Consider the following 13,436-nt stretch of genomic DNA (forward strand, 5'->3'; position numbering starts at 1 on the left):
TCCTGTGTTTATTGTAATGTTTGTCTGTCCATCTGTCTGTATATCTGTCTGTCTGTTCATCTGTCTGTCTGTTCATCTGTCTGTCTGTCCATCTGTCTGTATATCTGTTTGTCTGTCTGTCCATCTGTCTATATATCTATCTATCTATCTGTCTATTTATCTGTCTGTCTGTCCATCTGTCTATCAATCTGTCTGTCTGTCCATCTGTCTATCTATCTATCTATATATCCATCTATCTATCTATCTATCTATCTGTCCATCTTTCTGTATATCTGTCTGTCTGTCCATCTGTCTGTCTGTTTGTCTGTCTGTCTATCTGTATATTTATCTATCTATCTGTCTGTATATCTATCTGTCTGTCTGTCCATCTGTCTATCTATCTGTCTGTCTATATACCTATCTATCTGTCTCTCTGTCCATCATGTCTGTATATCTATCTGTCTGTCCATCTATCTGTCTGTATATCTATCTATCTGTCTATCTATCTGTTTATCTATCTGTTTATCTGTCTGTCTCTCTGTTTATCTGTCTGTATATCTATCTGTCTGTCCATCTATCTGTCTGTATATCTGTCTGTCTGTCCATCTATCTGTCTGTATATCTGTCTGTCTGTCCATCTATCTGTCTGTATATCTGTCTGTCTGTCCATCTATCTGTCTGTATATCTGTCTGTCTGTCCATCTATCTGTCTGTCTGTCCATCTATCTGTCTGTCCATCATGTCTGTATATCTATCTGTCTGTCCATCTATCTGTCTGTCTATCTATCTGTTTATCTGTCTGTCTCTCTGTTTATCTGTCTGTATATCTGTCTGTCTATCTATCTGTTTATCTGTCTGTTTATCTGTCTGTGTGTCTGAGAGAACTCTGTAATATAATGCTTACCCTTGATCAAATCTTCAGATTCTGTTGTTGTAATATTCAACTTTCCCTCTTTGTGTTACCAGTGTCTAAAAGCTTTGTTTTGTTGTATTTGTGTTCAGGTTGTGTATTTGTTAAAGTTGTCGAGTTAAAAGCAGTATGGCCAGTGAGAGTTCCTCTGCAGCTAATGGACAGACATCAGGAGAGAACAGTAGCAGCACGTTTGAATGCAACATCTGTTTGGACACGTCCAAAGATGCCGTCATCAGTTTGTGTGGTCATCTCTTCTGGTGAGAGATCATATTGATGAGCACGCCACTCTTTGATTAAATGCTCATTGGGTAAAAATATTAACCAGGCAACACTTTATCTTCCCATGTTTACCTGTGATTTTACCTGTGGCCTCACTGATTAGTTGGCCGTGTTTACATCAAGTAAGTATCAGTGTTTTCTCTTTCTTTGTAAAGGTGAGTGACAGTATTGCACAATGTATCTAAACCGGCTGTTTGCATTTGCAGTGGTTAGAAACCAGGCCGAACAGACAGGTGTGTCCAGTTTGTAAGGCAGGCATCAGTCGGGAGAAAGTGATCCCGCTGTATGGAAGAGGCAGTACAAGCCAACAAGACCCCAGGTAAATAATACTTCATTTGGATTAAAGCTAATGTTCTCTGTGTTGCAGTCTGAGTGTTGTAATATGAATGTAACTAAAGTGCGGTCACATACTTCAAATGTGGCTCATTCAGTCAGATTGTAGAGTCAGAACTATATGTTTTATAATATTAGTTGGACTTTTTGGAGTCGTTTCATAATGTGAAGCTGTTTATGCACTGATGCCTGACTTATTTATTTGTTATGAATAATTTTATCTTTCCATAATAATAATAATAATCCAGAATCATAATCTTATCCATCAAGTTCCAAATAAAAAGAGAAAATAAATTAAATGTAGTGTCTTCGTGTGTAAATATTTAATTCACTGATTTATCCAAAAATAAGAAATACATTTGAATGCACCTTTACTATGATGAACATGTTTTCAAGGCATTTTGATATTTTTTTTCTGGAGCTTATAGGAAAAAAATGCCATGATGTGTTACCATCAGAATAAATACATAAATAACAAACAGTCTAATTAAAAGCTGAAATTCTTGAAAAATAAGAATGTTAAAATAAAAATGGCCAAAAGAAGTTTTTATTATTATTTCTTAAAAATAACAAAATAAAAAAAGCAGTGAAACTATTTTATTTTAAAATATGATTAATATTTGAAAAACATTTGTCCACCAAAAGTCATGTGGTGTAACCGTCCGGAGACAGAAAAAATAAATAAATTAATAAATAAAAAATAACACTTTAATTAAAAGTAGACATTCTTGAAAAATAAGATTGTTAAAATAAAAAATGGCCAGAATAAGTTTATATTAATATATCTTTTTTTTTTTTTTTTTTTTTTTTTTAAATAGTGAAATAATTTTATTTAAAAAAAATGATTCATGTTTGAAAAACTTTTGTCCACCGTATCAAAGTCATGTGGTGTAACCAACGTGTAAACACCCATTTTGTTGTCATGTGACAAAAAACATAAAACAGTGAAGACCGTTTGTGATATCATTAAATATCAGTATTTATAAAAAAGGCACATTTTGTTCAGTCAAATGGAGAAAACTTAATATTCTTCACTCAAATAAATAAATAAATAAATAAATAAATAAAAAAAATATATATATTAAATAAAAACTTCTTGATATTCTTGATTAAAATATACAGTATATATATTTAAAAAAATATAAATATTTACATAATAAAATATATTATATATAAATATATAATGTAAATGACATTTGTAAAAAAAAAAGAAAAAAAAAACGTTTAATTTTTTTCATTTGTTTTTTAATTTTTTAAAATAAATGATTAAGTTGTGAACATTGTGTATTCAGGGTGCAAGGAAAGTATTTTTATACCTTTAACTTCATGGTTACACCACATAACTTTAAAAAAAATTAATTAATAATAATAAATAAGTTATCAAATAATTTCTTTTGTAGTGAATGCTATAAATAAATATCACCAAAAATGTGTGAGACCAGCGTGACGTTTCTACGTGTTTTAAACGAGACTTTTTAAAGATTTATCATTTTTATAATCTCTGATAACTTTATTTGTCAATGACCCAAATAATCCATTTTTTCATGTATATGTTACAATGTTGTGACACATGCTGTACTATAACAGGTTTTCGTCATACTGCCCCACATCAATGAATCAAGAAAATGTACTTAATTTACTTTCCTTTGTGATTTCAGAGAGAGAACTCCTCCACGACCACAAGGACAACGACCAGAGCCGGAAAATCGTGGCGTGAGTACATTTTCAGCTTGAGCCTTAATCAATCAATCAGTTGTACCTTTTAATTATTGTTTATACATTTTTATCACCATACTCACTAGTTTGAGGAGTATCTCGGCTCATGATCAAACCTTTTATATCATTACACCAGAGTTTCCAGATTATATTCCATTGTAGTTTGTAAATGTACAAGTGCAACGCTGTCTGTGTCATTGCACAAGACTTTTGTGATGAAACGATTACATGGATAAAAGTGTTGCTGTAGTGCCAACCTGCAGTAATTCATTAGTCAAAGGAGCTGCCCCGATGGGGCTTATTAAGAGACGTCAATGAAGACCACAGCTGGAAATATGCTCTGTGGCGTCCTATTAGGTGATGACAACATCTGACGTTTAAGGTTGCATCACAATTCGTTGTCTCGCTTAATGATCTGGTGGAGTCATTTATGCATCATTTTTCACTATTACAGCAATAGCTCGTTAAAAAAACCTAAAGCTTATGTTTTGGTGTATGTGAACATTAATGGAATAGCTCAGTCATCATTTATTCACCCTCATGTTGTTCTAAACCCATTGAACACACAAAAAGTTCATTTTTGAAGAGTATTCTGGCCGCACTTTTTCTTCCTTCTAAATAATGAATGTAAATGCGGGCTGTGGAATGCTCCAAAATGATAAAAAGGTCCCAAACATTCCCGAACAAGCAGTTCATGAAGAAATACTATACCCCATTTTCACACTTCCGTGGCTTCCGGTGGTGGCCCTCGCAGGGTAAAATGACTTCCGGTATCAACAATGGCCAATGAAACGTGAGCAAGATCTGCTGAAATCAAAGTCTTCATACATATTAAATAGCGTGTAAATGTTGGATCTGACTTTAAGTGACTATACAGAGAGATGTATGTCGCTAATGTTCTTACTATGTAAATTTGCACTGTAATATCCAATGTAGTGCTTCCGCCACTTTGCATATGTTAATATTGTTATAATCAGTATAAAATGCATTGTTCATTGCACCGTTCCTTATTGCTCTCTGCTGCTCTGTTACTGGGATGGTGGGGTTAATGCACATTGTGTATAATTTATAAAAATAGCTAAATACGGGGGTCTGGGTAGCTCAGCGAGTACTGACACTGACTATCACCCCTTGAGTCGCAAGTTTGAATCCAGGGCGTGCTAAGTGACTCCAGCCAGGTCTCCTAAGCAACCAAATTGGCCCGGTTGCTAGGGAGAGTAGAGTCACATGGGGTAACATCCTTGTGGTCGTGATTAGTGGTTCTCGCTCTCAATGGGGCTTGTGGTAAGTTGTGTGTGGATCGTGGAGAGTAGCATGAGCCTCCACATGCTGTGAGTCTCCGCGGTGTCATGCACAACGAGTCACGTGATAAGATGCACGGATTGACGGTCTCAGAAGTGGAGGCAACTGAGACTTGTCCTCCGCCACCCGGATTGAGGTGAGTAACCACGCCACCACGAGGACCTACTAAGTAGTGGGAATTGGGCATTCCAAACTGGGGAGTAATCTAATCGATTTGTGTGAGGAACAGACCCAAATTTAATCCTTTCCACTTCAGCACTAAAATGAAATATAGCTGTATTAGACACACTGCGTCAGGTTTGACATCCATTAAGTTTGGTCACAAAACATGCGTGATAATGACGATTAATGCATTTTGACCTCAGTGTCATCAAATGGCATTGACGTGCCATCTTTGTAGTCCTTTTCAGTGCTTTGGCAAACTTAAATTTGGGACTGTGCCTCACAAAAAAGCCACTTTCCCACCATCAGGCTGAACGGTTCTCGTTGCAAAACCTGATCCGGGCCCGTTGGCGCAGTTACGGTTTCTATTTCCAGTGTGGTGCTTAAATGCAGTGTGATTATAGTCACATGACTAGTATCAGGTCTGTGTGTACAATTCAACAACCCTCCCCTCTCTTCCGAAAACACTCGAAGACTTACCGAATGTATATCAGCAGTCGGCTGATTTAGAACGAAAAATGTAAAAGATTAAAAAACATAAAGATAGGTCGCGATCAATAAATGATAAACAATTTACTGATGTTTCCTGATTAATATGTAATCATGTAATCCATAAAGTAACTAATCTGAGTATTTTAAATTTATTTGAAAAATAATCTAAATACAAGTACTTGATTTTTGGAATCTGATTATGTAATCCAGATTACATGTTTCTAAAATTATATTATGATGTCAAAATTGTCATTGTTGGGTAAACTGTTCCTTTAATCAATAAACAATTTATGATAGAAATGTGATTTAAATAATAAGTGAACTGTCAATATACAGTCGTTCCCTGTGTAAACAATTTTTGCAGGGATTTCAAGGATTTGGCTTTGGAGATGGAGGATTCCAGATGTCTTTTGGTATTGGGGCTTTTCCTTTTGGGATCTTTGCCACAGCATTTAATATCAATGACGGGAGACCACCACCAGGTGTGTGACACAATGTTACAGTGTTACCTACACTAATACTTTCACCTGCATGTAACTGCAATATATTTTCAAAGGCACGAGAGAAACATTTCCTCAATTGTCCCCTGAAACAGTTATTGGTAAAGTGAATGGATAAGCAATATAGTTAAAAAGAATTATGGATTGATTCTCACAAAACCTGTCAAGAAAATGGTCCTATTGTACCTCAAAAATCAAAAGAAACAAATAACAATTTATATTTTGTATATTGAAAATGAAGCCTATTTTTAGGGCCATTAAGAGTTTTTACATTAAAGGAATATTCAATACAAGTTAAGCTCAATCGACAGCATTTGTGGCATAATATTGATTACCACTAGGGTTGCCACTTTTGAAGTTTTAAAATAAGGGACACATAAATGGGGGGGCAGAGGGGATCACGGCCCCTAACCACATCCTCCAGAGTTTTAGCAATAAATGCTTTATTTTATATATATATATATATATATATATATATATATATATATATATATATATATATATACACTATATTGCCAAAAGTATTCGCTCATCTGCCTTTAGACGCATATGAACTTAAGTGACATCCCATTCTTAATCCATAGGGTTTAATATGATGTCAGCCCACCCTTTGCAGCTATAACAGCTTCAACTCTTCTGGGAAGGCTTTCCACAAGGTTTAGGAGTGTGTTTATGGGAATTTTTGACCATTCTTCCAGAAGCGCATTTGTGAGGTCAGACACTGATGTTGGACGAGAAGGCCTGGCTCGCAGTCTTCGCTCTAATTCATCCCAAAGGTGCTCTGTCGGGTTGAGGTCAGGACTCTGTGCAGGCCAGTCAAGTTCTTCCACACCAAACTCGCTCATCCATGTCTTTATGGACCTTGCTTTGTGCACTGGTGCGCAGTCATGTTGGAACAGGAAGGGGCCATCCCCAAACTGTTCCCACAAAGTTGGGAGCATGGAATTGTCCAAAATCTCTTGGTATGCTGAAGCATTCAGAGTTCCTTTCACTGGAACTAAGGGGCCAAGCCCAGCTCCTGAAAAACAACCCCACACCATAATCCCCCCTCCACCAAACTTCACAGTTGGCACAATGCAGTCAGACAAGTACTGTTCTCCTGGCAACCGCCAAACCCAGACTCGTCCATCAGATTGCCAGATGGAGAAGCGTGATTGGTCACTCCAGAGAACGCGTCTCCACTGCTCTAGAGTCCAGTGGCGGCGTGCTTTACACCACTGCATCCGACGCTTTGCATTGCACTTGGTGATGTATGGCTTGGATGCAGCTGCTCAGCCATGGAAACCCATTCCATGAAGCTCTCTACGCACTGTTCTTGAGCTAATCTGAAGGCCACATGAACTTTGGAGGTCTGTAGCGATTGACTCTGCAGAAAGTTGGCGACCTCTGCGCACTATGCGCCTCAGCATCCGCTGACCCCGCTCTGTCATTTTACGTGGTCTACCACTTCGTGGCTGAGTTGCTGTCATTCCCAATCGCTTCCACTTTGTTATAATACCACTGACAGTTGACTGTGGAATATTTAGTAGCGAGGAAATTTCACGACTGGACTTGTTGCACAGGTGGCATCCTATCACAGTACCACGCTGGAATTCACTGAGCTCCTGAGAGCGGCCCATTCTTTCACAAATGTTTGTAGAAGCAGTCTGCATGCCTAGGTGCTTCATTTTATACACCTGTGGCCATGGAAGTAATTGGAACACCTGAATTCAATTATTTGGATGTTTGAGCGAATACTTTTGGCAATATAGGGTATATATATATATATGTATATATATATATATATATATATATATATATATATATATATATATATATATTATTTTTTTGTTTATTTTTTTCCTTCATCTGTACTTGTCTTTATGATTGTATTCATACATTGTTTGATCTTATTGAACATTTATATAGAAAAAAACTCCACAGTTTTACCACCATTGGTGGAATTTTCAGACGGTCCCTTACTGCACCCTCCACAGTATTACCGTGCGTTCAGACCAGAGGAGGCGAGAGCTCTGACGTAGTTGAAATAGGAGGCAACGTTTGTTCGGAATGCTTGGTTTTGTGAACTATATTTAAAGGGGCCGCAGAACATCCAGACATGTCGACCGGTATCTTTTTGCCGACCTATCACAAGTAGCGTATATCCTCATGAAATCTTTTAAATGTGAAAGTAAGAAATCGATCGATGGCAGAAAGCAATTAAATATAAAAAGACAAATGCTGATGGTATAAATGTGTTACCGATTGATCAGGCAGCACGGTTTTGCAGGCTATGGCGCCAAAATTAGCATGCAATATATTATATATAATATTATATAAACCATAATATCCACTTCATCAACTCACCTGGCACACCAACAATTTCAGACACCTTTGTTCACGCATCGTTTTTAAATTTTTATTTATTTATATCCCTGTAAGCAAACAGGGACAGATCGTATATTACGGGAAAATCTGCCACGGCAATAATTCGTTTCTCCTCCATTTTGTCTTCGGAAGTATTGTTTGGTGGGAACCAAAGTTTACACTGTTGTGTTCTCTAGACTTCGCTAGAGCGGAGCACTTCTATATTCCAGTAGGTTGCTGCCGAACCGCGTCAAAGCTCATTACTGTAATGTTGCCTGCGCTTGAACTTTCCTCTGACGTCCACAACGCCCAAGACACGCCGGCCACGGACGCGCTGCTTCTCACCACCGAGAGACGCTGGCTGCCATAGAAAATTAATGACTTCCGGTCGATTTGACGCTCTCGACGCCTCTGGTCTGAACGCACCATTAGCACGTTTTAGCACAGTGTGTGGACTTTTCAGACGGTCCCTTACCACACCCTCCACAGTATTAGCACCTTTTAGCACAATATGTGGACTTTTCAGACGGTCCCTTACCACACCCTCCACAGTATTAGCACCTTTTAGCACAGTGTGTGGACTTTTCAGACGGTCCCTTACCGCACCTTCCACAGTATTAGCACGTTTTAGCACAATATGTGGACTTTTCAGACGGTCCCTTACCGCACCCTCCACAGTATTAGCACCTTTTAGCACAATGCCTGGACTTTTCAGACGGTCCCTTACCGCACCCTCCACAGTATTAGCATGTTTTAGCACAATGTGTGGACTTTTCAGACGGTCCCTTACCGCACCCTCCACAGTATTAGCACCATTTAGCACAGTGTGTGGACTTTTCAGACGGTCCCTTACCACACCCTCCACAGTATTAGCATGTTTTAGCACAATATGTGGACTTTTCAGACGGTCCCTTACTGCACCCTCCACAGTATTAGCACCTTTTAGCACAATGTGTGGACTTTTCAGACAGTCCCTTACCACACCCTCCACAGTATTGGCATGTTTTAGCACAATATGTGGACTTTTCAGACAGTCCCTTACCACACCCTCCACAGTATTAGCACGTTTTAGCACAATATGTGGACTTTTCAGACAGTCCCTTACCACACCCTCCACAGTATTAGCACCTTTTAGCACAATGCCTGGACTTTTCAGACGGTCCCTTACCACACCCTCCACAGTATTAGCACGTTTTAGCATAATATGTGGACTTTTCAGACAGTCCCTTACCACACCCTCCACAGTATTAGCACCATTTAGCACAATGTGTGGACTTTTCAGACAGTCCCTTACTGCACCGTAGGCAAATTTTCCAACTTATATCAATGTTAAATTGGCGATCTGAAACGATTTCACTGTGACGCCATCTGACCAGCTTAAATATGGGACAAATTGTATCCCATATTGATTCAATACGGGACACAACATTTTATCTTTAAATACAGGACGATCCCGTATTTGACGGGACGGGTGGCAACCCTAATTACCACAAAAATTAATTTCGACTCACACAAAAGTCCCTTCTTTAAAAAAGGCAAAAATGTTTACATGCACTAATTTTCGTCAATCCAAATAAATTAAATCCGATTGCAGATTCTGGATGTACTGTTTAAATGTCCCCTAAACTTTGCAATCCGATACAGATATTAGTTTACATGTGCATTACATGTATTCTGCACAAAACTTCTGCGCATGTGAATAGCGTCAGTCGTTGTGTTTTGAAGAAGCTGAGAAAATGAAAATGGCACCAAAGTCCGTAATTGCCGTTTTTGATCTAAAAAAAATATGCCAGAAAATCTTTGTTATTCACTTTACTCAGCAAACAAAGAATTAGAAGCAGCATCTAAAACTCTATCTGACTTTACCATGTATTTCAGCCCGATCGGCCTCAAGGTGGCACTGCCTGACTTTACCATATTTACCTCATGCCCATTCCTCCTCTAATATAACCGCAGACATCTCTGGATGTCAGTGTGAAGTAAAGACAGGTGGGTGAGAGTTGTCCTTAAAGGAGTTTACAGACGTGGAATGGAAACAAAATAATAGGACTTTAACAACAGCTGCGGACAGGACGCTACGCAAAAATCACTAACAATAATAATGATTTATATATTTTTTTATTTGGGGCTAAAAAAAAAAACTAGGACATTTTCTTGACATGTTTGCTGTGAATCACCCTTTGACAAAATTTGATATGAATCTCGATATTTATGCTCTGAAATTAGAGGAACTATTTCAGCCAAATTATTGCTACATGGGTCATGGGTTTATTTCTCCTTTACACCTTTAAAGATCCCATGAAATGGTTTGAGAGCACTTTTTATCCCTGTGTTGACATACAGTGGTGTGAAAGTGTTTGCCCCTTCCTGATTTCTTATTTTTTTGCATGTTTGTCACACTTAAATGTTTCAGATCATCAAACAAGTTTAAATATTAGTCAAAGATAACACAAGTAAACACAAAATGCAGTTTTTAAATGAAGGTTGTTATTATTAAGGGAAAACAAAATCCAAACCTACATGGCCCTGTGTGAAAAAGTGTTTGCCCCACCTGTTAAAACATAACTGTGGTTTATCACACCTGAGTTCAATTTCTCTAGCCACACCCAGGCCTGATTACTGCCACACCTGTTCTCAATCAAGAAATCACTTAAATAGGACCTGCCTGACAAAGTGAAGTAGACCAAAAGATCTTCAAAAGCTAAACATCATGCCGAGATCCAAAGAAATTCAGGAACAAATGAGAAAGAAAGTAACTGAGATCTATCAGTCTGGAAAAGGTTATAAAGCCATTTCTAAAGCTTTGGGACTCCAGAGAACCACAGTGAGAGCCATTATCCACAAATGGTGAAAACATGGAACAGTGGTGAACCTTCCCAGGAGTGGCCGGCCGACCAAAATTACCCCAAGAGCGCAGCGACGACTCATCCAAGAGGTCACAAAAGACCCCACAACAACATCCAAAGAACTGCAGGCCTCACTTGCCTCAGTTAAGGTCAGTGTTCATGACTCCACCATAAGAAAGAGACTGGGCAAAAATGGCCTGCATGGCAGAGTTCCAAGACGAAAACCACTGCTGAGCAAAAAGAACATTAAGGCTCGTCTCATTTTTGCCAGAAAACATCTTGATGATCCCCAAGACTTTTGGGAAAATACTCTGTGGACTGACGAGACAAAAGCTGAACTTTTTGGAAGGTGTGTGTCCCATTACATCTGGCGTAAAAGTAACACCGCATTTCAGCAAAAGAACATCATACCAACAGTAAAATATGGTGGTGGTAGTGTGATGGTCTGGGGCTGTTTTGCTGCTTCAGGACCTGGAAGACTTGCTGTGATAAATGGAACCATGAATTCTGCTGTCTACCAAAAATCCTGAAGGAGAATGTCCGGCCATCTGTTCGTGACCTCAAGCTGAAGGGAACTTGGGTTCTGCAGCAGGACAATGATCCAAAACACACCAGCAAGTCCACCTCTGAATGGCTGAAGAAAAACAAAATGAAGACTTTGGAGTGGCCTAGTCAAAGTCCTGACCTGAATCCTATTGAGATGCTGTGGCATGACCTTAAAAAGGCAGTTCATGCTCAAAAACCCTCCAATGTGGCTGAACTACAACAATTCTGCAAAGATGAGTGGGCCGAAATTCCTCCACAGCGCTGTAAAAGACTCATTGCAAGTTATCGCAAACGCTTGATTGCAGTTGTTGCTGCTAAGGGTGGCCCAACCAGTTATTAGGTTTAGGGGGCAATCACTTTTTCACACCACTGTATTTCCAATTGAATCATGATGTTGGGGCATTAAAAAGAAAGACTGTATATTTAATAAAAGTTACATTTTTACTATGCGTCAAATAGACATGACCTCTGTCTAACTCATGATTTCATGGGCGTCTTCCAAAAGCATAAATAAAAATGTTTTTGATATCTCACCAAGCCCAAGTAAAGCGATCAATGTTATAATTCTAAGTCTGATTTGAGCCGTATTTCTGCATACATTTTTAGAAAATGTACCAGCTTTAAAATCAGGCCTATTTCGTAATTCTCCTTGATATTCCTCTGTCTATCCGCAGCAGCCCCAGGCACCCCTCAGCACATGGATGAGCAGTTCCTGTCCCGCCTCTTCCTGTTTGTGGCGCTCCTCATCATGTTCTGGCTGCTCATCGCTTAAACCGTCATGAACTTTCTTATCAGGACACGATAATCACTTGTCTCAGCGGAATAAACGAGCCACTAATATGAACCTGCAGAGGTCCCGTCAGAATGTCTTCTGATCTGTTTGACAGTCCTGATGCGACGCTCATTTCTGATGATGAATTTGAAAAAACAAACGTGTTAACCAGTCGGGGGTCTTTTTCTATGAAAGAGATGCAATGCTTGAGTTTTGATTGCATGTCTGTGATACTGTGAAATGTGATTTTTCTTCTGCTTATGGTTAATTCTTTCCCCAGATGATTTTAAATAAACTTTAGAGTCTTATTTCTCTGAAGATTAAATTATTAATATTTGGGTTATTCTACAACTGCACTGGCAAATGTTGTCATTCACTTTAATAAAGCAAGAAGCTAATATCAGGAAAACTACTATCTGAGTAAATGTACTTCCTTACAGGCATTTGTAATACTTCATATCGACATTATCATTTGTCTTAAAATACTGTTTTTTTCCGGTGTAAATGTCTTTGAGCCTGACAGTATGCGATATAATATAGTGAAATGTTCATGATAGTCTCACCCACAAACATCAATGGAGGAAAAAGAGGTGGTGAAGAGTTGTGATAAACCAGCGCTCGACAGAACTCTTGATGAGGACGAGTTCTCTCGAGTTATGTCCCGGCCCTCAAAAGACTGACGCCACAGAAAGAGCTGCAGTTAAAATGAAAATACAGCAGATTACGTTTGATGCAGAGTTCAACAGTGAAGACTGTAAAGTGTAATGTTGAGATGTTTCATGAAACATTTCTGTGCATCTTTGATATTAAAAAGTGCTCAAAAACATTTAAGACCACTCCAAGTATGAATCTTGCCTCCGCTTTTGTCGAGGTTTTGGTTAGTTCCTCATTGGAGCAAAAGACCTTGACTCTATTGAAAATGTGTTATCAACAATAAAATCGTCTGGGTGCAAACTGCAATTTAATGCATTTATGTCCATTTCTTTGTTTGCTCATTTGTTTTATTGTCAAAGCATGCATCATCGATTCATTAAAAACACATACTTCCCCAATATAGTTAATTCCTTGATGAAAACGTGTATATGGACTTGTATGATTACAGAGGATTTGTTGTGAATGAACAGCACATGTATAATATCTTTGCCTTTTTGAGACTCTTTGTCAAAATTGAGACATTGAATGTGTTTCAGTGATAAGAAGTCAAGACACCGCTGAAGTATTTCTGTCTGCATGCATTTCACGGCTTGTTT

General features: G+C 38.4%; 1 protein-coding gene across 1 annotated transcript in view; it reads left to right on the forward strand.

Moving 5' to 3' along the window:
- Window positions 1–13,146, forward strand: part of rnf185 (ring finger protein 185) — a 13,558-nt gene extending 412 nt beyond the window's left edge. Inside the window, exons 2-7 of the mRNA XM_051668241.1 lie at window positions 982–1,149; window positions 1,275–1,293; window positions 1,378–1,490; window positions 3,163–3,217; window positions 5,541–5,658; window positions 12,089–13,146. Of these exons, the coding sequence (XP_051524201.1) occupies window positions 1,019–1,149; window positions 1,275–1,293; window positions 1,378–1,490; window positions 3,163–3,217; window positions 5,541–5,658; window positions 12,089–12,186 (534 nt within the window). The 5' untranslated portion in view covers window positions 982–1,018 and the 3' untranslated portion in view covers window positions 12,187–13,146. The remainder of the gene's footprint in view (window positions 1–981; window positions 1,150–1,274; window positions 1,294–1,377; window positions 1,491–3,162; window positions 3,218–5,540; window positions 5,659–12,088) is intronic.
- Window positions 13,147–13,436: the final 290 nt, after the last annotated feature.

The sequence above is a fragment of the Myxocyprinus asiaticus genome, chromosome 3, assembly GCF_019703515.2.
Source record: "Myxocyprinus asiaticus isolate MX2 ecotype Aquarium Trade chromosome 3, UBuf_Myxa_2, whole genome shotgun sequence".
NCBI classification, from domain to species: Eukaryota; Metazoa; Chordata; class Actinopteri; order Cypriniformes; family Catostomidae; genus Myxocyprinus; species Myxocyprinus asiaticus.